Here is a 27,791-nt window from a genome sequence, read left to right as displayed (position 1 = left end):
GATCAGTAGTGGCTTTATGAAATATTGGATCCCACCAACCTGTCTTGCGGTCTCCTTAAAAGTGCTAAAGACAGGACTGCAAGTGGATGAGCAAAGAGCCCTATTTATAAGTACATCCATCAACAGCATTAAAAAAGTGCATCGATCTATTACAGATCTCAACCCAGTCCTATAGCTCATCTGAGTAAGTGACGTAGTTTTCTTTTACTGAAAAAGTTATACCAAATCGACACAGGCATCATGTCAAACAAACAATATTCCCAGTTTATTGAGTCATGGCAAAGTAAAAATATAAATAAATAAATAAATAAACAAACAAGCACTTGTCTTAAGAACTTCGATTTAAACTGTTAGGGATTTAAAATAACTCGCCTCTGTTTAAACACAAAAACATACTTCCTGCTTGAATAAGTATTACATGGTTTTACATTCCCTTAAAAAGGTGTAACATGTTTTAAAATGTATTTTATTACATGACACTACCCATTTCACTGCTCCTTTGTTGTGCAGTTGAATGTTTTCATTTCTAAAACCTTTTATTCAGTTTGAAATGTTTAAAGGTACACTATAGAGCAGCCCTCTCCTGACAGAGTCCCTTTCCAATTAGAATGCCATTCACCTCCATCTAACTGCGCAACACAAGGGGGTGACACAAAGAGTTAATCAGCTTCTATGGACAGCAAAAAATGGTACTGAAAGTATTCTGGGATTGGAAAACTGATGTCACTTCAACTTTAAAGCAATAAAAAACGTTTGCAAACAAACTTCCTTTTGGGATAAGAGGCAATGTGATGAAGAAAAACTGAAATCCCATATTCCCTGGTTAACCTAAACGTGAGTCCTGAAGTAGTAATGTTACATTAGAGTGGCTTTCTAAAAACCTAATGAAAGTCCTTTTCTCTTCAGTAAAGCAACAATTGACAGACAACATACCATACTTTTAACCCTAAACAATTGAATAATGATCTGCTATCAACAGCAAGACTGGGACACGGGCACTCAGTGTAATTCTTCTGGATGTGTTGTTTTCAGTTCATTCACTGAAATGCTGCCGATGCTTGCTTGCGCCCCCTGCAGGTGGGGAGGTCACTGCCCCGGCGCACCCCAGGAGATGTAATCTGGCCGTGGGGCAGCGCTGTACTCAGTCAGCTGCTGCACGATCTCCCGGGAGTTGTCCAGCTCGTCAATTTTCCTTGAAAATGCCCTCCTTCCTGAACTGCTCCAGGAAAGCCTCTCGCTTCCTCAGCTTCTCGTATTGCCGGCATGTTCTGTCAAACAGCTGCAGGGTGAGAAATATATATATACACAGGTAGTGGACCAAAAAATGGAAACACCAATGTAAAGTCACTTAATAGGGCGTTGGGCCACTATGGTATCCCGCTCTGTGGAGTTCTCAGCGGAACGTTTTTGATGAAACTGGCTGCTCGCGCCCCAGGTTGAAATTTGCAGTCAATTGATCTGCAGTTGCTCGCCTGTTTTGCCTTGCACTTCGAATTAATGCACGGATATCACGATCCTGGAGTATGCGCTTCCGCCCACTGTTGCCCTTTGCTGATGATGTCTTTCCCTCGGAGTTCCATGCCGACATCACCTTAGACAATGCTGCTCGTGAAACATCAGCAAGTTGAGCTGTCTTGGTCACTGAAGCTCCTGCCAAACGCGCCCCAACAATCACCCCTCTTTCAAAGTCACTGAGGTCTCCTCTTGCAGCCATGCTAGCTATAATTATAGGCAACCAGGCCTGTCCAGCATTTTTATACATGACCCTAAGCATGCTGGGATGTTATTTGCTTAATTAATGCATGAGCCACACCTGTTCAGAGTAAAAATTAACCCTAATTATAAATTAACCTTGAATATAAACACAGCTTGTGTGGGCTGCAGACTGGATTTCAAGTTGCAGTTTCAAGTAGTCACTTGAATACATAGAATAAAAGATAAAATTAGGGGTCTGTAAAAAATAAAAAAATTAAAAATTAAAAAAGTGGTCAGGCTTGAACCAGTGCCAACTTGTCAGTTCAAATCCCCTTACAGTTTATGATGATGTCCACCAGTGTACACAGTATAGTACTCATAGGAGATGCTGGTGTGGTTTGCCATAATGAATCCACTGACACGCTGAGCGGAAGGCAAATACAGAGATTTCCTTGACAAAGCCACCTGGATACTGGCAGGACCCCAGGGGATAAAGCTGGCCAGCTTCCTCTCTCTGATTCGCTGCAAGCTCTTGTGAATTCCACATGTTCCTTTTTTGGACCCAAGGTGGTAGGTGCAGTGGGAAGAACTTTTGATTTTCACCTCCAGGATATGCATTTGATTCCCAACAGGGACCACTGTAAAAACAGTTCCCAACCCTGCCTGCTGCTAGTGGTTAAATGGCCACACTCATCCACTTGCTAGTAAAACATTTACAATCCATATGTGGAGGTTATACTTTAGTGGTTATCTAGTTCATTTGTTCTTCTGCGTGGAATGTCTAGACTCCAGTTTCATTCCATTTCAAAACCCATACAATACGATGTACATTTAGTGTTCTTTATCATATGCAGTACCCTAGGGTGCTTTAAATACCAAAGAAGCTCTACACTGCTATTAGCCAATCAATTTATGAACTTGCAACTTAAACAGGGTGCTATGAATTGGAGAAGTGATGCAACATTTTGTAGTGTCTGCACAACACATTGTCTGAATTTATCTTGCTCACAGCTGCACCACAACTACCTCTGACGTATACAGCTTTAAATGCCAAACAAGTTGCCGACAATGAGCAAATGGATTACATTCAAAAACAGGATAACTGCAAACATTTAAACAAGCATCAGAAAGCATTTAGAATTAGATTACAAAAGGAACAATGAAGAGATCCATCTGCAGCGCCGTTTGTCCTAAATGTGTCAAAAGCACATGGCACTAAATCTGCTCCTTATGCAACCTGTCATTTGCATTCCTTCTAAAGAACTAATCCTTTTAGAGAGACCCCCCCCCCCCGCCACTGGAACTGTGTCAATACCTCAGGGTTCAAGAAGGACAGCAGTCTACCGGGTTCAGGCTCAGAGCTTTTATGACTGTGGCTTGTATGCAAATCTTACCCTTTAGAACGAAAATTGGTGAAAGAAAATCTACTAGCTATGGAATGATTTGCTGCAATAATCAATTTACCGTCTAGCATCCCGTACTTATATAAACGTTTTTGAATGAACCTTTTAAAACCTGCTGCAAGCTGTGGGGGCCATCCCATTTGTGTACCTGAGTCGGGTCCACCTCTCCCTGGATGATGTTGAGGATGGAAATGTAACAGCGGTTGGTGTGTCTGTCCCTGCCGATGGAGACCGTGACATTCTTGAGCTGCAGCAATCGCCTCATCACATCCAGCACTGTGGTTTTACGTATACTGGCAACCTGGCAATCACAGGGAAAATTGAGAAAATTATATTACAGTGCAGTCCTTTATACTAGAGAACCAGTTATAAGACGGTACCATCATGGCTCCCATATGCCCCATAATGCCATTACACCAGCACTAGTATTCTTGTTATAAGGCTGAACACAAATAGCACAGTCTTATAACTTTGGCTCACGGCTACAGCATTATAAAGGGGGAGCACTGTAGTATTATTATTATTATTATTATTATTATTATTATTTATTTCTTAGCAGACACCCTTATCCAGGGCGACTTACAATTGTTACAAGATATCACATATTTTTACATACAATTACATTATTTTTTACACATTATTTTTACATACAATTACCCATTTATACAGTTGGGTTTTTACTGGAGCAATCTAGGTAAAGTACCTTGCTCAAGGGTACAGCAGCAGTGTCCCCCACCTGGGATTGAACCCACGACCCTCCGGTCAAGAGTCCAGAGCCCTAACCACTACTCCACACTGCTGCCAATAATAATAATAATAATAATAATAATAATAATAATAATAATAATAATAATAATAATAATAATAATAATAATAATAATAATAATAATAATAATAATAATAGGCTCAAAAACAACATACACCAAATTCAAACAACAAGTTATTTTTGACTGCCAACAATCCTTTCTCAAATTCAGAAAATGAGTTAATCTCTGTAACTCAATTGAAGTTGTGTATTTTCAAAGGCACACCTACTTAATGTATTGCATTTAAAACAAATAACGCTATTTCAAGTTAAGCAAAAGCCAGTTTGTGTATGCTGGAAATCCCTGTAGTCTGAAGGGGAATCAATCTTCATCTGAAACGTAATAGAAAACCACCAAACACATGGTATTACTAATGTAACATACTTTAAAAGCACCCCTTTCTTTAGATTGTATTTTATTTGATTTTTTTTAAAGATTTGACCAAATTGTGTCCAGTTTAAATAAAAATCCAACCACGAATTGTAGCATGCGTTACACACACAAGTCAGGTTGCAAAAGTAAAAAGGGAAACATTCCAGCATAAAACGGAAACCCTTTTATGCGTTTAAAATAAGTTAGTTTAAAAAGACACTGAAAAGGAACTTAGATCGCACAGAGTCAAACTGCTTGATATATGGTACCCGCTTAGTTGACTCTCTGGCCTCCTTCTATGAAGGAAATCCTACATGAATACACATGTTTGTTAAAATTGACAAGGCTGTCAGACAAACACTTATTCTTTATAAAATATGCAACGGTCTAAACTAAAATCAGTAATAAGTATGGGTGACAGGATTCTTAAACCCTTTTTCAAACTTCTAGAAAAAATATAAAACAGAACGGTACCACCTACAAATCTAAATAAAAAGAACTACCAAGAAATCTATGAATGTGGCTTACCACAGACTGGGCTACACTAGTAATAGAACTAAAATAGACAATCGAACAGTAATAGCCCGAAGCCCTGGAGACCAGACTACATGGCATAAAGCAGGCACCATTCTGACTGTGAGAAGGGACACGTTGCCACAGGATTCTCTATTGAAGGGACACAGAGAGGTGGAGGCTTACTGACTGGTCCGTGGTGAGAGGCGTGTAAGCAGTTATGAGGAAGTGAAGGCGTGGAGACCTGTGTAACAGCAATCTGGAAGAATTATTATACTAGTGTCAATTTATAGCATTGGAGACAAAATGGTCAGCTTTGCAAAAGGCAAAACCACCATTTTGTGTTGCATTTTGGAATTCACTGAAGCCATAGTAGGGGTGGCACCAAAAGTGGCAACTGTCCTCTTATTTCTCTTCATGCTTGCCTCAAGTCTGTCCTAAAGGCATGTTTGTTAAAATTGACAACAAGAACAAAATAAAATCTTGTGCAGCACCGCAGAAAATGTCGTGCGGATTAATGTGCTGTGCATTGGTTACAGAAACAGTAGGGTAGGCGATGGAGGTAAAGCGATTAAAACTGCAGCAAAACAGGTGCAAGCTCCTGCTATCCTCGTTCATATGTTTTGGTCCTGCCCGGAGCTAGCCCCCTTCTGGGCATCTACCTTTGAGACTCTCCCAGACTGTACAACAGCCTATTAATCTCAGCCCTCTGATTGCATTATTTGCTGTAACACACACTGACATGACCTTGACAGAACTACAGTCTCTGGCCTCATCTACCCTCCTAGCTTGATGTCTGATTGTGTTCGCTTGTAAGCGAGCTGCCCCGCCCTCACATACTCCTTGGCTAAGAGACGTGAAAAAAAAAAAAAAAACATACCCTTCATAGATCAACCAAAAAATTTCACACAGCCTGGCATGCCTTTTCCTTATACATTAGAACTTAAACTTCCACATCTCCCAGGACCTCTCATCTTATCATCCTACCTTATTTATTTATTATTTATTTTATTTATTTCATTATTTTATTTATTTCCCTACACCTACTTGTATTCCTCCTTTCTCGCTCCTCTTCTGTCTCTGTCTGTCTCTCGCTCTTTCGCTCTCTTCCCATTCTTAGATAATTAGTTTAATCAACTTTTTAGCAACCCAATACCTTTTCACGTTCCGAATGCATGGATGATGGTTAATAACTCTATAATATTCATGAATGTATTGTATTGTGTAAATTGCTTGCATTCACTAATTTGTGTATACGCCCAAACTACAAAACCAATACACAGAATTTATATTTTTTTTAAAAACTGCAGCAAAATAAGTATGGCAGATTGGATTACTATTTGCATTAATATGTACAATTGGTATATACTGCATATTTCCATACTGTAAAAGGACTAATGAGAATGCTTTAATGTGGTCCCCAAAACTGCCTGTTCTATGACAGCCAGAGCTTGTAGCCATAATTGAGTAATGATGCAACCAAGAGGAAACCACAAGAATGACCATAGTAAGTACTCACCAGCTGGTTAATCTGAGAGAAAGAGGGGTTTTGAATGTGAAGTCTGTCTGCGGCGATCCGATTCAACTCTGTGTTATCCAGCACCACCTAGAAAGAACACAACTTTGCACACAGAAGGGTTACTCATTTAAAATTCTTCTGGAAAGAAACAAGCAACGTTTTTAAAAACTCTGCAGATTGGTCTTCACGTGTGTGCTGCTTTATTACAAATTAGATCTTGCTGTTGACAGTCCAGTTTGTTTATAACTTGTCAATCAGAAGTCAGAAGGTGGGCTAATGGAATCAAGGTGAATACTGATAAAATTTTGCAACAAAACAAAATGATGCTAACATTTCTTTAAAGAGATAATGGTGAATTGGGTCTATTGTGGTCCTACAAATGACATTTAACCCCAATATAGCAAATGCATTACTTACTGATACTCTGCCCTTTTCCTAGTATTGGTTTTAAAACATTACAGCGCGATATACTTGCATTTAACTGAAACCTCTTGGGTCATTGTTCTGTTTTTCACTTACCACACAGTCCGCATTCTGAGTCAGCCTTCTCAAAGTCAATAGAGAGTTGTATGGCTGGACCACAACATCACTCATTTCATCCTGGTTTGGAAAAACTGAATAGGTCTGAACTAACTTCTAGTAGACAAAGAAATATTTTACTTAATACAACACTGGTTCTTCAAAGCTAAATTTCCATGAACATCAGTATTTAATGTCAGTATTTATGTCCACTGTTGCTTGCTGCTTGCTTAGGGCAAAATACAAGATCTGCGTGCGTGGTTAATGTGATAGGCATGTTAGTTACATACATACAGAATATAAATAAAAAGTTGGGCATTACTGGGTTAAGCATCAGAATACCTTTTTAATAAATCACTAAAGCATTTAACAAAGATTGTGGAATGACTGTTAGTATCTACTGTAGATTAAAATAGCTGTACTTTATAACTTTTAAAAGCCCAGCCCAAAAAGGCTAGTCGTAACTTGAAACACTGTAATAATATTGATACATACTAACCTGTCATTTAATCTCTTCAGCAGATAAGAACCCAGACCCGACCCAGTCTCACCAGCAATAGAGTGACAGCGAACAAAGCCCTGCACAATAAAAGTATGACACCTTTAGGACCAGGAACTCCAGTTTATGCACAACAAGTGGATGGGTTAAAACAGGACTGCTTAGGTCAGTGATTTTTAAAACTAAATATGTATTTAACATATTACTTTGATTTCCATATGCAATAAACATGCATTTACCCCACCACGTACCTCTGAGGTGACGGCACAAGTTTGGCACCCTTTCTCTTTAAAGCCCTCCAGAAACAGACTGCAATTTCCTGCAAATGATGGTCTTGCTAATCCAGCAGCTGCCCCACACTAGGAACTCTATGTTCAAGTGACACCATTTTTTTTTTTTTTTTAAATGAACAAATTATAAATAGCAACATAAATGGTAGCGTGCATCTAAATCAGGCCACAACACACGTCACTGGTGTTGTTTTAAGGTCTAGCAATTTAAAGGAATGAAAACTAATAAGCTGTAATAAGCTTCAAGGCAGCCTTTTCATCACAGATAACACATGTGGGCTGCCCTTTGATGTGTGCCCTTTTAAAGGTTATGCTGGTAACAAAACTTTGCAAACTTTTTTTTTGTTTTGAAACTGTAAGATTGTCCTGCCCAAAAAAGGCATATGGAGTTCATCAGGAAAGCCCCCCCCACCCCTGCAGTGATCCCTTGCTATAAGCAGGATACTATAGGCACTATAATGCATATTTCTGATTACCCAACTATCCAAAAAGTGTTATTTCTTATCTCCAAACTAAATATACCCTCTAGTCCCTTAGTGCCAAACTTCCAAGGCTCTTCCTTTTACAGGTGATCCCAAGGCTAATACCTGGAACATAAGAAAAAAGAAATATTCTAACCTTATTTCTACTGTGGCTCCTTAAATGGCTACTGTATGCCTCCAGGGTCTAACAATGACCGTGACTACTGGCAGAGAAGGCATAAAAGGAAAAAAATATGAAACTAAAAATGACTCACACACCACACAAAATACTGTATGCAACTACATACACACTTATAATTGTATTCAATCCTATATTTGGGCAGCAGTGTGGAGTAGTGGTTAGGGCTCTGGACTCTTGACCAGAGGGTCATGGATTCAATCCCAGGTGGGGGTCACTGCTGCTGTACCCTTGAGCAAGGTACTTTACCTAGATTGCTCCAGTAAAAACCCAACTGTATTTAAAAAAAAAATAATGTGATATCTGTATAATGTGAAATAATGTATAATGTGATATCTTGTAACAATTGTAAGTCGCCCTGGATAGGGGCGTCTGCTAAGAAATAAATAATAATAATTTGTAACATAAGTAATTGGTTAACTTTGCTAACGAAAGTCAAAGCAATGAACAACCACAGGCTTCCTGTCTGAAGTTTATTGTTGTAGTTCTGTTTTAATATGCAATATAATATGACTCAGAAGCCGACACAGGCATACCTAACTACATGTACAAGCAAAACAGCAATTTACTAGCACGAGGGTGCCACCTGCAGTTTGAAAATGTAATTTTTTTTTTTACTGGCAACATTATACAACATACTTGCAAGAAGGCTGTATTTTAATTAAGTAGTCAATTGAACATTTAGGACTCAGTAAAAATTCACCAGAGTAGACAAATTCTAACTTTAGTTTAAGAGCTGTGTACCTGCTACTCAGAGTGTATACTTTAGCTTGATAGCTCTCATTCAATCAGCCTGTGCTGACAGTGTACTGACTGTATTTAACCTCTCTCTGAATTTCAGAAGTATTATTTAATATATATGTTGAAGCTTGTGTTATGTTAGTTGGCAGTAGAAACAAAACAAAAAAATGTTGTTTTTGAGAAACTTTATTATGAATATGTAGATACTGTACTTCAAATATTTGAAATGGAGAGAGATAGAATATGATTTCCATATGCAGTGGCTCGCAATGCACAGGCCCATTGGATTACATCACTCACGCAGGCCAGTCCTGTTCTGGGCTTGTTTTGATTTCAGAACTGGTCTTCCTTTTGTGTATTGTGCAGTTAGGACTGCATTTCTGCTTTCCCATAGTTTTATTTAAAGCATTCGGCACTGCTGCTGTACCCTTGAGCAAGGTACTTTACCTAGATTGCTCCAGTAAAAACCCAACTGATAAATGGGTAATTGTACGTAAAAAATAATGTAATTGTATGTAAAAATAATGTGATATCTTGTAACAATTGTAAGTTGCCCTGGATAAGGGCGTCTGCTAAGAAATAAATAAATAAATAATAATGATAATAATAATAATAATAATAATAATAATAATAATAATAATAATAATAATAGTAACTAATGTTGGTTAAAGGGTGACACCCTCAAGAAGCCTAACTAATCAAATAATGAACAATAACGTGGTCACTAAATAAGTTCTGTTTAAAGATTACAAAATGAACACTGCTAAAATAACACTATGTAACACAATTTTTGTTCCTGGGTAGTAAGTGTTATTTCCTAATTGCTTATGCCTCAAAAGTATAGAAAATGGCTATTATTCCCCACAGGACAGTGATATTTTGAAATTTACCTATTTCCAATGAGAAAACGGACGAATTTGTGTCTTTTCATTCACATAAAGTCAGAAAAAAACAACATATGAATCCAAATTAACATGTATTTATACTAAAGTAATACAAACATGACTACAAAAGATTTAGAAGTGAGTAGTTTTTCGAGATTTACGATTATACTGTAAATCACTTTCACGAATCAGCCCCCAAATGTAGTCTCCCATCATGTTCTCGTTATACTGTCCTTGGTAGCGTTCAAAGTCCAGTATATCCTGGTGGAAGCGCTCGCCTTGCTCCTCTGAGTACGCTTCCATGTTCTCCTTGAATTTATCAAGATGAGCAGCAAGGATATGGACTTTGAGGGACATCCTACAGCCCATTGTGCCGTAGTTCTTCATCAGAGTCTCAACCAGCTCCACATAGTTTTCGGCCTTGTGATTGCCCAGGAAGCCCCGAACCACTGCGACAAAGCTGTTCCAAGCCGCTTTCTCCTTACTAGTGATCTTCTTGGGGAATTCATTGCACTCCAGGATCTTCTTTATCTGTGGTCCGACGAAGACACCGGCTTTGACCTTTGCCTCAGACAGCTTAGGGAAGAAGTCTTGAAGGTACTTGAAGGCTGCCGACTCCTTATCTAGAGCTCTGACAAATTGTTTCATAAGGCCCAATTTGATGTGCAGTGATGGCATCAGCACCTTCTGGGGGTCCACCAGTGGCTCCCACTTGACGTTGTTCCTCCCCACAGAGAACTCGGTCCGCTGTGGCCAGTCCCGCCTGTGGTAGTGCGCCTTGGTGTCCCTGCTGTCCCAAAGGCAAAGATAGCAGGGAAACTTGGTAAAACCGCCTTGGAGACCCATCAGGAATGCCACCATTTTGAAGTCTCCTATGACCTTGATGCCATCTCAGAAAAATGCAGATATGTATCCACTTAGGCGGCTGGAACTAAACTGAACTGGTGGGCTTAAGGCCCCTGTATTTATACAACTATTTATATTACTGGAAAGTTCTAGAAGTTACTCCAAGTTTACTCAGCACTGAATCTATCTGGAATGTTCTGGAAAATAGGTAAATTTCAAAATATCACTGTCCTGGTCATAAAAGCAAAGTTTGTGGGGAATAATAGCCATTTTCTATACTTTTGAGGCATAAGCAATTAGGAAATAACACTTACTACCCAGGAATCAAAAAAAAAAAAAATTTGTTACACGGTGTAATCCAATCAAAGATAAAATAAAAAATAAAAAAAAGTGCAGTTGCACACTGTCTTCAGGAAAGTTGCTGTGCCGGCCTACACCGACCCACCTATGAAGTGATACAGCCGCTGTGTCAACCAGTACAGGCATCCTATAAGACCGCAGTAAAGTTAGCTTGATGATCGATATTTGACATTAGTTTGAGATTCGTACTGAATAGCGCATACACAGCCGGCATGCGGAAAAAGGCTTTTTTTTAACGTTATTTACAGCCGCTATAGAGCTTTCAAACAACTGTACATTAAAGAAGACTTTGTGAATTATTTCTCAGCCATTGTTTTACCTGTGAACCCCAGGAATAATTAGTGAAAACAGATGGCCTATCGCATAACTTTGCATACAGACGCTTGTTTACCTTACTTCCTACAGCTTTCAAAAAAGATGGTGATGCGATACATTTTTATTAATGTGGCCGCTGCAAAATCTGTCAAGCCCAGTTTTTTTGTCAAGCCAAAATTTGGGGTTAACAGGTAAAACAGTGGTTGTAAATTATTCACAATTAGTCTTCTTTAATGTACAGTTATTTTGAAAGCTATATAGCGGCTGTAAATAAGGTTATATACTCGTCAACGCAGGATTTTTTAATAACATTATCAACACATTTACTGCCAGTTAAAAAAAACAAGATCTCATGTATGTTTGTACTCCAGTTTTTTTTTTAAAAAAAAATGCTTTACCTATTGCGACTAACACGACTACCACCATTAGAACTAATAATAATAATAATAATAATAATAATAATAATAATAATAATAATAATAATAATAATAATAATAATTTAAATCAGTTTTCCCCCCCGCTAAGATTAGATTATAATGTATTATTATAGTACTAGAAAATACTTCGGTTTTTTTGTGGAAAGTATTACAAATAAAAATTAAATAAATAGCAAGTTAACAACATGTACAACAGTAAGTAAAGTTACAGAAAAAAAAAAAAAAAATTCCTTCACTTTCAAAAATTGAGGTTAAGTGTGTAAGGTGCTGACAAAGCAAGCCAGTCTTGAGTAATAAAATGTTGTACTGTATTAAACACACACGCACACGCACATTCAATGACAACTTGAGGTGGATTGAGGTGGGCAGCAGTGTGGAGTAGTGGTTAGGGCTCTGGACTCTTGACCGGAGGGTTGTGGGTTCAATTCCCAGTGGGGGACACTACTGTTGTACCCTTGAGCAAGGTACTTTACCTAGATTGCTCCAGTAAAAACCCAACTGTATAAATGGGTAATTGTATGTAAAAATAATGTGATATCTGTATAATGTATAATGTGATATCTTGTAACAATTGTAAGTCGCCCTGGATAAGGGCGTCTGCTAAGAAATAAATAATAATAATAATTCTGGAGCAACCTGCCAAACCTGCGCAGTGCTGATTGGATGTGCGTGTTGTTTTCGTAACACGCAGTAGGTCACGCACGACAGTTCGCAGGTACGCCGAATCGGGATGTACGGAATTAGAGTAAGAAAAACAAACAATTTTGACAGTGTGGTACGGAACCTGTGAGGGTAACGTTACGCCATTTTAGAAACGCTGCATCGTAAATAATGCAAAAACAAAACTAAAGTTTGACCCCGTGTGTTTAGGAATATAAACCAGATTGGGTAACAGTTTTATAAAATTAAAAAAAAAAATAGAATTTACCGTTGGGAGCAACGAAGAATGCGAGGCTGGTCTTCTTTTTAAATTGTATTATAATTTTTGTTTTGTTCTCATATAGCAACCAAGCAAGAAAACAACATATATATGGCGAAAAATATATATATATAATGAAGCCAGGCGGGTTTTTTTTGTTCAAAACAAAATGACATCTATTAAAATGAATTTTTAGACGAGACGTAATTTTGTAATTTGAGTGGACCGCGGCTGACGTAATTATTTACAGTAACTAACGGCGGATTTCGCTGCGTGGGGTCTTCTTGTGTCGTGTTTAATATTATCTATATTATAAAGATGGCGCTGGTGGGGGGAGAGGTAGATGAAAGGACAGGATCTGAATTTAAACCGATACCGGTTTTTGGAGCTGGAAATGTCGGCCTGCGGAGCCGACCCGGGTCCAGCGTACAGGACAGCCAGGTCCGAGTGTTCAAATCATCACTGGTCGAGAGATTAGGACCCTACGAGCCGGTCGTGACCTGGCTGCAGTCGGTGCTGTTGTGGGAAAAGCCCTTGCACAGCGTGTTGCTGTACTTGTTCGTCAACGCTATATTCTGGTAAGCAAGAAACATAGGTTTGTGAGGGTTTTTTTTTAATACAAATAAGCAAATAACGATGATTGGTGTGTTCTAGCGAAAATACAAAATGACCAAATTGTGTATGGGGAAATTACAACAGCCCGTGACGAGTAGAACTGCTGGTTAAACAGGAGATTACCGTTAGCTTCAGGTAGGAGTCGAGACAGGGTATATATGTCTCACTCCGGGCGTCTATTTTTAAAAGCATCATTGTGCTTTGATACCTGAATTGCATTTTTGATAATACATACCGCACATGCATGTCGTGGAAATTAAGAATGCATTGGGGTTTCCGGTTGTTTCAATGCAGAACTTAATTTATGCAGAGCATAAATAATGTTGTGAATTATGCCACAATTGACATGATATAAAACACTTTATTGGTATTTAGGATTTGGGGATGGACATGCATTGTATTACAAGGGCAAACTGATTATGTACAGTACTCCTTTCTAAAAAGTGCGGTATTGGAGGTGCAGCGAAATCCGTTTTCCTGCTCCTAATTAGCTTTGCTGCCTTCGTTATTAGACACATAAGTAGCAGTTGCATGTAGGAACAGATGGTAGAACGAATGTGAACTTGTAGACACTGCGTGACAACACACTGTAGGATTGAATAAAATGTAAATGTTAGGTAGGATTATGTTTTAATGCCCTTTACTGTACTTCAGTCATCTGAGATGCAGTCGCTGACAAAAGAGGCCTGTTATGTTGTTATGCTGTTTGCATATTATTTCTGGAACATCCGGTGGACAAGACAGTTTTAGGGCTGCGGTCACCGGACCCAGATTAGAAGCTGGTCCTAAGCAAAATACTGAAGCATTTGTAACAAACTGTTGTACGTATCTAGTGTCTCTAATTTGAAATGCATGCCCAGATACTTCCCTTGAAGTGATAAGATTGCAAAGATTTAATCACTCCAAAAAGGTCAAACACAGAAAATGATGTCTGGTGCATTAATAGAATATCAGACACATAGGCCTTTACTGTAGCTATAGAATTGTTTTTTTAAAGGGTTGTTCAGTGTTAAATTAGAGACTGTAAAACAAGTGCTGACAGCTGGGTAGCTACTTTCGCTCCTCTATAATAAAACCTTGTAAATTAATTTGGGACAGAAAGCTTAAAAAAAAAAAAAAACACCAGATTAGCTAAATTGGCTGTTAAAATTGGACATTAATTAAGTTACAGCTAATCAAATGTGATTTACTCCCTAGTGCATTACAATACATTGTATCATTGCTACCTTACATGCTCATGTTGAAAATAGGTGTATCCAAATTCACTTTTGCTTCCAGAACTTTTAACAGATTTAAGTAATTTATACCCTCCTATTGCTGCAGGTATAACCATGGTCATGTGTATGTTCACACAGTTTGGCTCATAGTGACATAGTGGTATTAGGTTTTCCCCCACAGCTAAAATAACGTCTATGTAAACAAACTGGCCAGTCAGCTAGGTCTGCGGACTGATCAAATAAACAGTTAAGAGACCTGGTGTGATGCAGTAACCTGGCAACCAAGAATTGCCTTTCAGTGTAAAACTCAACATGGTTTGTGGGACACAAGGAAATGTTTAGTGGATATTACAGTACATGTTTGGCAATCCTTCTCTCCGTTATTCCGCTTCTAGGTTTTTCGCACTGACGTCTCTGCGGTTGGTTTTTCTGCTTTCCTTTGGCCTGACTGTCGTAGTGTGCATAGACACGTGGAAAAACAAAATCTGGCCTCAAATCCGAGGTAGGATGGATAGAGCAGGGAACTGACATTGCTGCAGTTATTTATTTATTTTTAACATTACTTGCTGTGGCTGGGATTAATAATGGATTATAGAATTTAAAGCATTGGAAATATGTAGTAAATGGTTTTCTGGACTAATTAGATAAAGCTGTCCTGAGTGCAGCAATTTAGTGTAGAGCAGTTATTTTTTCACTTTTATAATTGCACAAATACATTTTCTGTATGCTTAAATGTATTTTTTTTTTCTCATTTCAGTCAAACAGCCAGATGAATATGACAATGAAAGGTAGGTAATATACTGAAGCTACAGCACTGTAGAGTGTAATGGATCTGCTCTTAGTGGATGATGAGTTAATAATATTGACATCTGCAGAAGACACAAACTTACCTCTCAGCCACAAAGCTTGCTCTTTAGAAAGACGTTCATTTTTTAACTGAATGGTTTATGGTTCGCGTCCGCCCTTTGCCTCCCCATTCAATTCAGTGGGCTGAGATGCCAATTACTTGACTCATTCACCTGTCTCAGCAGTTTCAGGGTGGTAGCATGGCACAGCTTCGGATGCAACAGCAGTAAAAATGACACCACCTTTGTTTTAAAAATGCACTTGAAATGCAAAATTGTCTTCCAAGCTCCAGTGGACCAAATTCTTGGTAGATGTTTCATAAACAACATGTGTTGGAGAAAAAGGCTCCAGGGTTCCATCTACGTAGCTAATGCCCTACATGGTAAAAAAAAGCCAATTTTGATGATCTTTTTCTCCATGTGGGGGGTGACCTAGAGAAATAACTTGAGTATCATTTTAAAGCTTGTTTCAGTGGTGTGCTTTGTGCAATATAGTTCTAACCTGTTCTCTTGTATTAGCTGGGGCCTTGTACACCCAAGACTGCTCAGCGTGCCAGAGCTTTGTCACCACATGGCAGAGATATGGGTCTGTGGAGCATCTTTTGCACGAAACTTGGCGCATTTCAAACAACATAATCCTGGCAAGGTAAAACTGACATACTGTAATTGTTATTTATTATAGATCATAAAAGCCTTTTTTATTTTTTATTTCACATTTGAATGTTAGTCTGCTTTTAAAAGTAAGATGTATGCACTATAAGGTCAACAAGTTTACAAATTCTATTCAGGAAAAATTATTAATGCCCTCTTCAACTGTCAAATACAGAATAAATGGTTCTTGGCTTTGTGAAAGTAGGTAAAAGCCTGTTACCTGTGTCTTGCTGTTTTAGCTTATGATATACAGTATGTCTGTATTGATTCAAGGCTTTTATGAGTTCTAATGGAAGCTTTTTCTCAGTTTTGTCTTTTAGTCTGTGGATTCTTTACGTTCTTGGCAGGGCTGGGTCGCTGTATTCCAGGGTTTCTGCTTTCCTACTTAATTTGTAAGTGAAGCCCTTCCACTCTGTTCACAATAGGCATTGAAACCTGGGAAACCCTTACAATACCATGTTAAAAAATGTATGGATTCCATGAAACATTAGGCCGGGTGGTACATTGTATGAGATTACACTGCATTGTCACCTCCAAATGCTGGATTTCAAATTCAGTGAACCTGTGACGAGGTGATGGCCCGAGCTTGCCCCCACCCACAATCACATTCTTCAACTCAGGAACCCTAAGCACCCTAATCTAAAGCAATATACTGTCATATATCAAATATACTTGCTCACCAGCATGCACGATACATAACCCACGGCTCTATCACCAGTAGAAGAACTAATAATAATAAACACAATAACAGGCATTTAATATTCCACTGAGGGTCTCATCCTCACAGAAGCAATGAGTTATATTGAATCTGTTTGGAAAAGACTCTAATTGTATGTCTTCAATAATACATAAAATATTTAATTGATAGAATGCAAGATTCAAAGCAAGAACCACTGTATCAGGGGTGGGCATGTATCTGAGGCTGACGGCACTGACAGAAGCCCAGCTAATGTTGTGTTCTTTGCTTCTCCAGTGCTGTCCGTTCTGCTGTGGCCCCTGGCAGTGTATCACAGTCTCGGCCAGCGAATCCGTAACCGGCTGGAGCCTGCCCTTCTACGGCTAGATTTCAGCGTCCGTGGATACATGATGTCGAAGCAGAAAGAAAGGCAAAGTGAGTCCAATCACAATTTGGAGATTTCATTTTAAAACACGTAGTTCCTGACATTGCCTGCAGCAGTTTTTTTTTTTTTTTTTTTAATGCATGCACATCAATTAATCATCATTTGAGGAATGCATTATTTTTTTCTACGTTATAATGTGTGTTTACAACCTTTGGGCTCTGGTTAGCTAATAAGTTTGCATTTCAGGAAATATCTGAATCCGTTCCAATGGAATAACCCCTTTGTATGTTTTGATGCAGTGCGTCGTAAACCATTCAGTCAAGAGCCTTTGGCAGATGGAAGTGACAGTGAAGAGGAACTGGCTGCTTTTTGTCCAAAGGTAAAAAAAAAAAGTACTTGAAATAAAAAATAAAGATCTTGAGCCAACTTGTTTTTATTGATACATTTGGCTCGAGGCAGACCTCCTTCTGCTGCTGAACAGCCTCTTGGTGCACTAAATCTTCCTTTAATTATCCTACGATGAGTCAAGGTAACATCTGCGCTTATTAAATACATCGTCTGTACCTCCCAAAACAGGTTCTGCTCTGTTTTGCCTGCTGTTTCAGCATTAGTAATATTCTAGGTATAAAAGTAAAAAATAGATTATATATATATATATATATATATATATATATATATATATATATATATATATATATATATATATATATATAATATATTTGTATTACCCTGAAAGCCACAATCTGCTCGATATTGCTTACTTGTTTAAACTTTTAAAAAAATAACCAGAACTTTATACAAACTATTAACCAGTATTCAGCATTGAATGTGTGCTTTTCAAAATTAGGGCATCTTTCAAAGTCATCTATCTATTTCTTTTTTAGGACAAGGCTGAAACAAACACCTGGATCCAGGAGACTGGGATTGGGAACAACTGTGGGATTATTTATTGAGTTTCCCAACCCTATAGCAGTTTTGCTAATGCTGAATTTTCTTTGTTTCCAAACCAGCTTGATGATTCACTGGTGGCTAGGGAGCTGGCAATCACTGACTCAGAGCACTCAGATGCTGAAGTCTCTTACACAGACAATGGGACGTTTAATCTGTCCAGGGGACAAACGCCACTCACAGAGGGATCAGAAGGTAATTGGAATAAAATTTTCACATGACGGAAGAACATGTTGATTTTTGTATACCTTTTTTGGACCAGTACTATATATATATACATTTAAAACAGGCTTTCGAGACCTCACGTTATATGGAAGTGGAGAGCATAATACATTGGGATCTCAATTTAAACTGTAGGCATAGTATTTATTTTTCTGTTAATTTTATAGATGCCACAGATTTCCCCCTTCGAACGGAAATGTCATTTTTGAAACAGTGCTTAAGAAACACTTTTTTTTTTTTCCTTATCCGAATTAATAATTGTAGAGGCCTTTTTAATATGAATATATCGAATAAGTTATTTTTCACCCCATTTAGATCTGGACCGCCACAGCGATCCTGAAGAATCGTTTGCCAGAGATCTTCCAGATTTTCCTTCCATCAATCCCGACGCCACCCTGCTGGATGACGATGATGATACCAGCATTGGGATCCCCAATGTGCCCTACAGATCCCTGACCCAGGAGGAAGCGCGCTTGTACTCGGACCAAGAAGAAATCGATACAGAGCTGTCCCTTAGTGGGCTTCTACCTGCACACGACTTCACCAGTGACATTGCTGGGATCATAGCCAGCAACATGATTCAAGCAGCACTGGCTGGAGCTGTCCAGGGCCCTCCCAGGAGAGACAATCCCCAGAGGGCGCCCCCGAGAGGTTACCGCAAGCAGTCCAGCTCTGAACTGGACACTGATGTGGAAGGGGACGATTTCGAAATGCTGGATCAGTCGGAGCTCAGCCAGATTGATCCTACTGGGTCTCAGAGCAGAGGGGGGGGCCAGCAGCAGCAGCATTCCGCTTCAGGATTTCTATCCAACCTCCTGAGGAAACAGTAACATGTTTTCAACACGTGTGGTGTACAGTAAATGTCCAAATATCATTGTGCTATTGTGTGTGTGATGATCGCCGTGGTGACCAAACTCTCTCTTGGTCACGTTTTCTTGTCACTGTGAAGTACAAAGCATAATCGCTTTGTTCTCCTACCACCACTCCACAAAAGAAATTAGAAAACAAATAAGGCAGAAATGAAATAGTAGGACAGTCATGAGATTTGTCTGTGACCAGGGATGTAGTAGGACCCCACTGATAGGAACTGCGAGTCCCCCAGTCCCATTAAGTAAAGTAATTGGCGCAGATACCTTATCATAGTTAAATTTAGGTATCAGCAAGGAACCAATCATGCATGTCTGTAATGTTTTTACTTAATCAGGTATCATTTCTAGGGTGTGTTTGTAACATTTTTTTTTTAAGATAATCTGGCAGCACACACAAGCCAATAAGAGCTTGATAGCAAATGGGGACACAGAGAAACCCTTTGAAGTTTACTTCGAAGCCTGACTTGTTTTAAACTGATCATATTTCTATACGAGAACCAAAAATCACGTGCCCCATTTAAAGACGATCTCTTGCTTATGTGAGAATCACACTGTGCTGAAACGGAATAGTAGAAATTATCTGACTTTTTCTTTCCCTGTAAAATGATAGCCTTAGTGGTAAAGAGAATGCAGTCTGGGTCTAGATACTGCCCCCCTTAGGAATGTGGTTATAGGTGAACATCACCACTCAAGAATAAACTCTGGGTGTATACACTTTTGAAGTCTTCTAACTAGTATAAATAGCAAAGACTACAGCAAGACTTGGCTGTAGGCCATACAGGAGGCTGAGAATAGATTAATACAGTATCTAACCCAGATAGACCCCCTGAGCCACATTTGTATGACCTGTTTATCCATTGTACTGTGTTTGCTTGGTGAATCTCCCTCTTGAATGAGTCTTAACACTTGGTGTGTGTTTCTGTATTTCTGTGTGTACTTCTGTGAATGCACTTTCTGAAAAACTGACATTGATTACACTTTATTAAACATTCATATTAGTAATAAAGTTGCAATAGCATTATTAAACATCAACGTAGTAATACAGGTGCAATATTAACCTTTGCATTTCTTGCATATATACAGAAGGACCAATCATGTCGCACTTAGATTTTGATAGATTTTGTGGTTTGGGATTTTTCCACATGCTTATTTATGCAAGTGCTGAAACTCTTGCTGTGCAGAGTTTGTGGGATGTTGAAATTTGCAGTCTCCTTATTTGCACAGCTTGTTTATCTATTTCTGGTTGACTCTTGGCCCTTCTGAGTCGATTAACCTGAGCCTGTGTAGAAGTGAGCTCAATTTACATGTGGAAACATCCCTTCCCTTTTTTTTTAGTTTAGAATGCTTTATTATATTAACATATTGCAGTGCTTCTATTCAGCTTACTTGCAATAAAGAGTTGCCTTATATTATTGCATTTTAAAAAGATGTCTCAGCTTGCAAAGGTCAGTACAATAAGTTGCTTACTGATAGCAGCAATTTGCAAAACCGTAAACATAGCATACCTAAAAAAAAAAACCCAGGCATACTGCAGTAAAGTGTCATTCCAATGTAAATCCCCAGCCAAGTGTTGTCCCCTTAGCGAATGGCAGATGCACAGCAATATTAAAAAGAAAATGAATTGAGTCAAATAATTTCCTATACATGCTATTCCTGACTTTTGAATATGCCTGTATATTCTACTACTGTTGTACCTGCCACCTCAAGGGAGATCAGACCAGCTGATCTAGCTTGCACAAATTATTTAGTGATTGCAAAGATGTTATTTAAATCTAAAGTGCAAACCTGACCTATTGCATTATTGTGCATGACCTATTGGTTACCATCCTTTTTCCCTTGTACAATATTGCTACTGAAAAAGATGTAGAAAACTCTTTTTTTTGTATTTTGTCTTTATAGGTATGCACAACAGAATAACTTGCAAGTATTAGAAGCTGAAAGTTGAGATGTGCAATCAATTAATAAAGATAGCAATTAAGCAGTTTATTAGCATATAAAGCATTTTTCTTCCTCCTTTTTAAAGGCTTGTCTTAAAAGGTGTCACTTTGGTTAATTGAAATAAATTATTTTATTAAACAAGTCTATTTAAATATGATGCAAAGCTCAGAATACAAAGTTCTGCTGGGTCTTCTATATATTCAGAGCAAATACTTTTTTTGTTCTGTGACTTATCAGTGTATATTGTCCTGTGATGAAGGGTATTCTTAAATCATAATTGGCAAAAGGGTGCTCTTCATGTTGTAGGATATTGGTGAGAAACAAAAAAAGTTCATTTTTTGTTATTTGTTTTTTGTTTTTTATAGCAATAAGGTGTGTTGTGTGTGTTTTTTTTGTTTGTTTTAAAGCATGTTGGTTTATAGCACTTTGCTACAAGATCATTGACCCTTAACAGAACCCTTAACAAATGATACCCTGCTCAGAATAGAAGTATAATTTAGAGAATGCTCACTCAATCTATTCTGTAACCCGATAATGTTGCTGATGAAGGTCTGCTTAACCTTTCCTGTATATAGCTGATATTACTGCCAGGAGCTCCTGAATTCTCAGGGGTAAAAGGGCTGAAATGATATTCCTGAATTCTGGCTATTTTTTAGTCTTGGTGGATTTTGGTTTCTGTACAGTATTGACAGTGCTGTGGTGCAATTTGTACTTGCAAGTAGGCATGTCTGCCCCTATTCTTAACTGACAGCAGCAGGAAATAGCTATGTACTAGAGCACTATAAATGTGTATTTAATTGAGAATATTTGTTAACCATTGATCTGCTTGAATCTCAATAGAAGCAAATACACATGAGTCTACTTGCCAGTCCAAGTGTTGCTAAACTGCATTCTCTCCCTGATGAAGATGACATCCGTTTAGAATGCATATTTACATACAATGTTTATTAAGATGTCCTTTTTTATTAGGAATTGTGTCTAGTAGATCCTTGTGTTATTTGTCTACAGGAATATTCCAGCAACTTGTGTTGAATACATGTCACGACGTATAGCTGTTTTAAACTGTGATGCATTTCATAAAAGAAAAATTTTGACTTGATGAAAAATCAGGACATTTTTTTTTTTCAAATCATCATAAAAAGTTTTCATTTTATATAAAAAAAATAATAATAATTAAATGAGCCACAATCATGACACAGACAAATATCTGGATCAAAAGAGAGAAAAAGCTGTAATAAAAAATAGCTCTTTTTTATTGTGTTGTATAAAAAAAAAAATATGTTTATTATTCAGTGGTTGATTGATTATTTTATCAGAATAGAGCTGCAGTTTCACTGCTTTCCCGGGAGATTGCTTGTTAAAAATCCTGTGATTTGAAGTCAGTGACTAGATTTAAAATATTGCATAAGCAATGCAAACTCTATTTGTTATTAAAAACAAAAATACAGGATGCATCAGAAAACCCATTAAAAATCGCTTGACAAGCAATCGTTGATACAAGGTGTGCTGGCTGATTTAGAAGTGTGATATCTACAGTAAATGTGTAAAAAAAAATGTAACTGATTTTTTTTTTCTTTTCTGTAATTGGTTTTTGATATGTTTAGATGTGGAACCCTGATTAAAGACTTGTTCGGTGTAGATTTTGGGGACTGAGTATTTGTGTATTATTATTTTCTGAAGAATACACAGTGGAACCAATAATGCACATTTATCCACAGCAGTGTATACTGACTTCTCTGTTGATTGTCTCGTATAATCTGGAGTCAATTTTAATGACTTTTAAGTGTGGTGGATCTTAATAACATCACTCATCAACTATTAACCAAGCTGGTGTCGTCCCCGTCGTCCCCACCCCCAGGGATGATGTATTGACCATTTTATTAACGCCCCAAAAGAAATCTGTGAAAAAGCAGGTATCTGCATTAAAATCGTTACTGATACATACTGGATCGCGCTACGTGGAGATGTTACAGCACTAGTCAGAGCTCGTAAAAAGTGACGTGTTTTTCCAATTTGAGAAGGAAATGTCAAAATGCACCCAATTTTTGTTAATCCGCACTTAAATTACATTACAGTGCCTCCCGCAACCGCTCAGTTTGCATTGGCTGTGCTTCAAACATAATAACAGTGCATAAGTGGACAGAAGGTATACAAAAATGAGCAGTGTTTCGTAAAAAAATATAAAGCATTTATTATATATTTGATCATTTTGATATCTTGGGTAAACCTGTATGGTGCAATACACATATTATATGTGAAGTGTTTTTTTTAAATATATATTTTGGTAAAAGATATCAAGGTTTAAGGAAACAACGTTAAATACAAATATTAAACCGACGTAAATAAATAAATCTATGACTTTAAATTGTTTCACGGCGAGGTCTGTTTACGACGCAGGGGCCACTCCTCCGGATAAGTGTTGTTTGGCCGTGCTTTCCCACAATGCACTACGACGCGCGGACTTAGAAAACTGTGTGAAACACAAATTGTGATCTGTTCATTGGTCATTGAAAACAGTATTTTAAAACATATATTATTTGACAGAATTAGGCGTTTGTAACTGTAGTCTTTGTATGCACACGTGGTGTATTAAGAATGTAAAATAGTTATATATCCACTGCTTGGAAAGGTGCCCAGGCAGTTTAATTCAGGCCGAGCGCTTTTTGTTTTTTCAGAATCCGATTTTTAAAATTAAATTGTCATCATGAGCAAATCTAAAGACGCTGGAGGTAAGTAATATACAACACGATTACTACTCCTGAAAATACTTGGGTGTCGCTAACCGCATGTTGTATGTGAATGCTTCAAATCAATCACAATTTGGAAACATTACAAGTGTTGCAGTTTGTGTTCTCAGAAAACACATACAACATAATTCATGTTATTGGAACCTGAGGGAAAAAAAAGAAAGTTATAAATTCACACCACCTACAATGGTTTGGGGACAGTGAACAGTGTACTAGTTGGAGTCGAATGTCATGTTTTCATTAAAAGCGTGTAACTTTGTGTTCATGTTTATTAGTTATTTCCCTTTAAGGATATAAAGCTGTGCACCTTTTCCATTAGGGTCGTGCCTGTTTAAATAAGGAGCACGGTTTAATCTTACCGCAGTGATATGCCAAAGAACGGTGTACTCACAAACTGGGGGATGGAAATAATAAGAATCCTATTGCATAGCAGTTTCACCCATTCCAGGTTTTACTATAGGCTTGATTAGCCACAGTGGATAGATAACACGGCAGCAGTGTGGGGTAGTGGTTAGGGCTCTGGACTCTTGACTGAAGGGTCGTGGGTTCAATCCCAGATGGGGGACACTGCTGCTGTACCCTTGAGCAAGGTACTTTACCTAGATTGTTCCAGTAAAAACCCAACTGCATAAATGGGTAATTGTATGTAAAAATAATGTAATTGTATGTAAAAATAATGTGATATCTTGTAACAATTGTAAGTCGCCCTGGATAAGGGCGTCTGCTAGAAATAAATAATAATAATAAGCTGCGGTGTGTCTTATTAGACTAGTAAAACCAGGAATGGATCACACTGCTATGCAATGGGAGACTTATTTCCATCCCTGCAAAAGGAATATCATTACAAGGCGCATCATTTATCCCATATATTTATTCCTGTCCTAGCTGCTTCCATTATTCTGAATTACCTGAATGTTAAGAATAGACCATACAGTGCCCAGGATGTCTTTGGAAACCTTCAGAAGCAGCATGGCTTGGGAAAGACGGTAAGAGATGAAGGAGGGTTGTCACATGACTCCATGTACTCTAGGGCAGCTTACTTGTACAAAATACAATGAGGTACACTGCTGCTGTACCCATGAGCAAGGTACTTTACCTAGATTGCTCCAGTAAAAAACCTAAATGTATAAATGGGTAATTGTATGTAAAAATGATGTGTAAAAAATAATGTGATATCTTGTAACAATTGTAAGTCGCCCTGGATAAGGGCTTCTGCTATGAAATAAATAATAATAATAATAATAATACTTCGAAATACAATTATCATCATTCCTGCATATGTTTGCGCTCTAGAAAGAAAAGAAAGACACGGGGGACACAGGACTTTGTGGACGCTCTGTACACTAAATTAACCTTTTCTTTTTTCACCCCATTAAAACCTGTTTGTGTTCAATACCGCAGGCTGTGGTTAAAACCATGGAACTGCTGGCACAGCAGGGGAAGATCAGAGAGAAGGTCTACGGCAAGCAAAAAATCTATTTTGCTGATCAGGTGAGTTTTTATAAGTGGAGGACTTGTGAAAATGGTCATTCTAGGAGTGTAGGTGGAGCAGTGGGCTAATACACTAGCCTGACATGCCTTTCACCCTGGAGATCTGGGTTTGAATCTGGCTTGGGTTACAAGAGTTTGGGGTCAACCCTGGTCTCGGCATGTCCCCGGTAGACCTTGATCGCGTTTCAGCACAATTGGGACGTCTGCTTGAGGGAGGCCCATATCTGAACAATTTTAGTATTGAGGTCAGCTCAGTATTTCCAGTGTCCCTTCCCTACCTTGATGACTCAATTCACAAGTTTCAAAATTGTAAAGAAATTATGTGTGTTTTTTTTTTTTTTTTTATTCCATCCCCAGTCTCAGTTTACAGATGTGAGTGACACAGAGTTGAAAAGTATGGATGGAAAGATCTCTGAGCTCAATTCCCAAATCCAGGGTGTCCAGCAGGACTGCCGGCAACTGGATGCAGGTAATTAAGTCATGCATTTTGGTACTTAACTGCCTGTACAAAAATCAACTTGCCCTGTATCAGGCAAAAAAAAAACAAACAATACAATTTGACAGAAAGTTTCTATAAGAAGTCATTGTAACATGTTAAAGTATTCTTTTCAGTACTGTTTTTTTTTCGTACCTCTGCACGGATAACAATCTTCATTATTAATACAGAACTAAGGGGGCTGAACAGTTCTATGACCACAAAGGAACTGATTTCCGAGATTGAAGAGCTGAAAAAGGAGTGTGTAGAATCCAAACAGAGACTGGAGAGGATTAAAAATGCAACCAATCATGTGACTCCCGAGGAGAAGGAGAAGGCAAGTGTCTCATAAATACCTGAGACAAACCAAGCTTTTTAAACTCAGCAGGTCATCGGCCTGCTAGGTCCAGAGTGTTTTCTTACGAGACTAAAAGAGAAAAAGTGGTGCAGTTTGTTTGTGGCTCTCGATTGTTTCGTTTTGTATTGCAGGTATACAAAGAAAGAAGCCAGTTTGTAAGGGAATGGAAGAAAAGAAAAAGATTGGTAATTTTAATAAAAAGAAAATTGGTTTATTGCACAAATGTATGTATCCTCACAAAGTGGCCTTAGATACTTAATGTACATTGTGATATAAGCACTATGCCATCAGAATTATTTATATTTGGCTGCAGTTGTATACTATAGTTATTTAAGTTGGCCAAGTATGAAAAATGTAAATGAGTAGCTTTCGAGTTAAAGGGAATGAAAGCAATGAATAGAGAAGAATGGGTAAATATGGGTAAAGAATGGGTAAATATGGGTAAAGAATGGGTAAATATGGGTAAATATGCAAAGTTCAGCATTACAAGAGCCAATCAAATCGCGTGAAAGGCGATATTTCCCAATTACCCATTCTTCTCTATGAAAAATGTAATATGTATATGACCTGATTTTTGGTCTTCTCCACAGACAAATGATATAATGGATGCAGTTCTCGAGGGTTACCCGAAGAGCAAGAAGCAGTTTTTGGTGAGTGTACAGCAGACATATGTCACTGCCCTTTCAGGTTCCAAGCTTGTCAAAAATTACTATTCCCGAAGTGTACCAGCACTAACCTGGCTAATTTGATTCTGCTGTTAGAATTGCTTCTAGTCAAAAAAAAAAAATGGTGCAAGATCTTATTTATGTAACTATTCATTTTTATTAGAAGCATTTCGGATTTAAGATACTAACCGTTTATAAGGATCAATCTTTTTGACACAAGTTTATTTTAAATCTAGGAGGAAGTTGGAATAGAAACTGATGAAGACTGCAAAGTGACTGTGCCTAATGTGTGAAAAGAAAATCCTCATGAAAGTGTACTTCTGCTTTCTTTCCACTTCCAACAAAAAGGTTGTCAAACCATACAGCTGTGTCTCATGCGGGTTACATCGATTTGATCCATTCGTCATCTTGTGATTGCTTGGAACCCAAACTTTTTTGAGCAGATCAGTGGAAACTAGCATTAGAATTGTACAATGAAGATCATTTCCTAAACCCAGAATTGATGCTATTTTGTTGCTTGAATTCTTCACACGGGGAAAACTGACAAAAGTGCTTGAACGGTGGCTCTGTGTTTCATGAGCTTAAGAGTAAAAAGCTTTGGTTAAAAATTTAAATTGAGGGGGTTGGTGTGAAAGGAATATCATTGTTTTTCTCTTAGTTAAAATATATATATACACACTGAATGAAAAAATAAATAGGATGTTTACTGATGTAAATTCAGTGTAAGCATTATTCTTTACAATTGAAGTTGTTTGTTAAACATAATTAATTGGTTCTAGATAGAGGTATTTCCAAGTATGTACTGTTAAGTTTCTCCTATCTAGTATTTATTAAAATAAATGTATATATGCATATCAGTATTGATTTTTGGTCCATTTTTTTACATTATATTAAATAAAAAAATAATCTAA

At 37.9% G+C, this 27,791-nt stretch overlaps 3 protein-coding genes across 3 annotated transcripts; 2 read left to right on the top strand and 1 right to left on the bottom strand.

The window, feature by feature from the left end:
• Positions 1-250: 250 nt before the first annotated feature.
• tubg1 (tubulin, gamma 1) lies at positions 251-5,903 on the bottom strand. Its single transcript, XM_059006581.1, is given in 7 exon segments — positions 251-1,186; positions 1,188-1,279; positions 2,062-2,226; positions 3,211-3,399; positions 4,976-5,033; positions 5,570-5,636; positions 5,837-5,903. Coding segments are annotated over 7 exon segments (738 nt in total). The 3' UTR covers positions 251-1,086.
• Positions 5,904-12,570: 6,667 nt separating this feature from the next.
• retreg3 (reticulophagy regulator family member 3) lies at positions 12,571-22,782 on the top strand. The gene is made up of 9 exons (XM_034055720.3): positions 12,571-13,356; positions 15,006-15,112; positions 15,368-15,398; positions 15,975-16,101; positions 16,414-16,498; positions 17,080-17,217; positions 17,467-17,546; positions 18,178-18,310; positions 18,653-22,782. Exons 1-9 carry the CDS (start codon positions 13,097-13,099, stop codon positions 19,165-19,167), a joined length of 1,476 nt encoding a protein of 491 aa, XP_033911611.3. The 5' UTR covers positions 12,571-13,096; the 3' UTR covers positions 19,168-22,782.
• Positions 22,783-23,548: 766 nt separating this feature from the next.
• psmc3ip (PSMC3 interacting protein) lies at positions 23,549-27,737 on the top strand. The gene is made up of 8 exons (XM_034055850.3): positions 23,549-23,873; positions 24,777-24,877; positions 25,293-25,382; positions 25,740-25,851; positions 26,049-26,194; positions 26,347-26,400; positions 26,806-26,865; positions 27,117-27,737. The coding sequence occupies exons 1-8, from the start codon at positions 23,849-23,851 to the stop codon at positions 27,171-27,173; spliced, it is 645 nt and encodes a 214-aa protein (XP_033911741.2). The 5' UTR covers positions 23,549-23,848; the 3' UTR covers positions 27,174-27,737.
• Positions 27,738-27,791: the final 54 nt, after the last annotated feature.

Source organism: Acipenser ruthenus, chromosome 33, assembly GCF_902713425.1.
Source record: "Acipenser ruthenus chromosome 33, fAciRut3.2 maternal haplotype, whole genome shotgun sequence".
Lineage (NCBI taxonomy): Eukaryota > Metazoa > Chordata > Actinopteri > Acipenseriformes > Acipenseridae > Acipenser > Acipenser ruthenus.
Note: the sequence above shows the minus strand (reverse complement) of the source record. Positions and strands in the feature narration are given on the sequence as shown.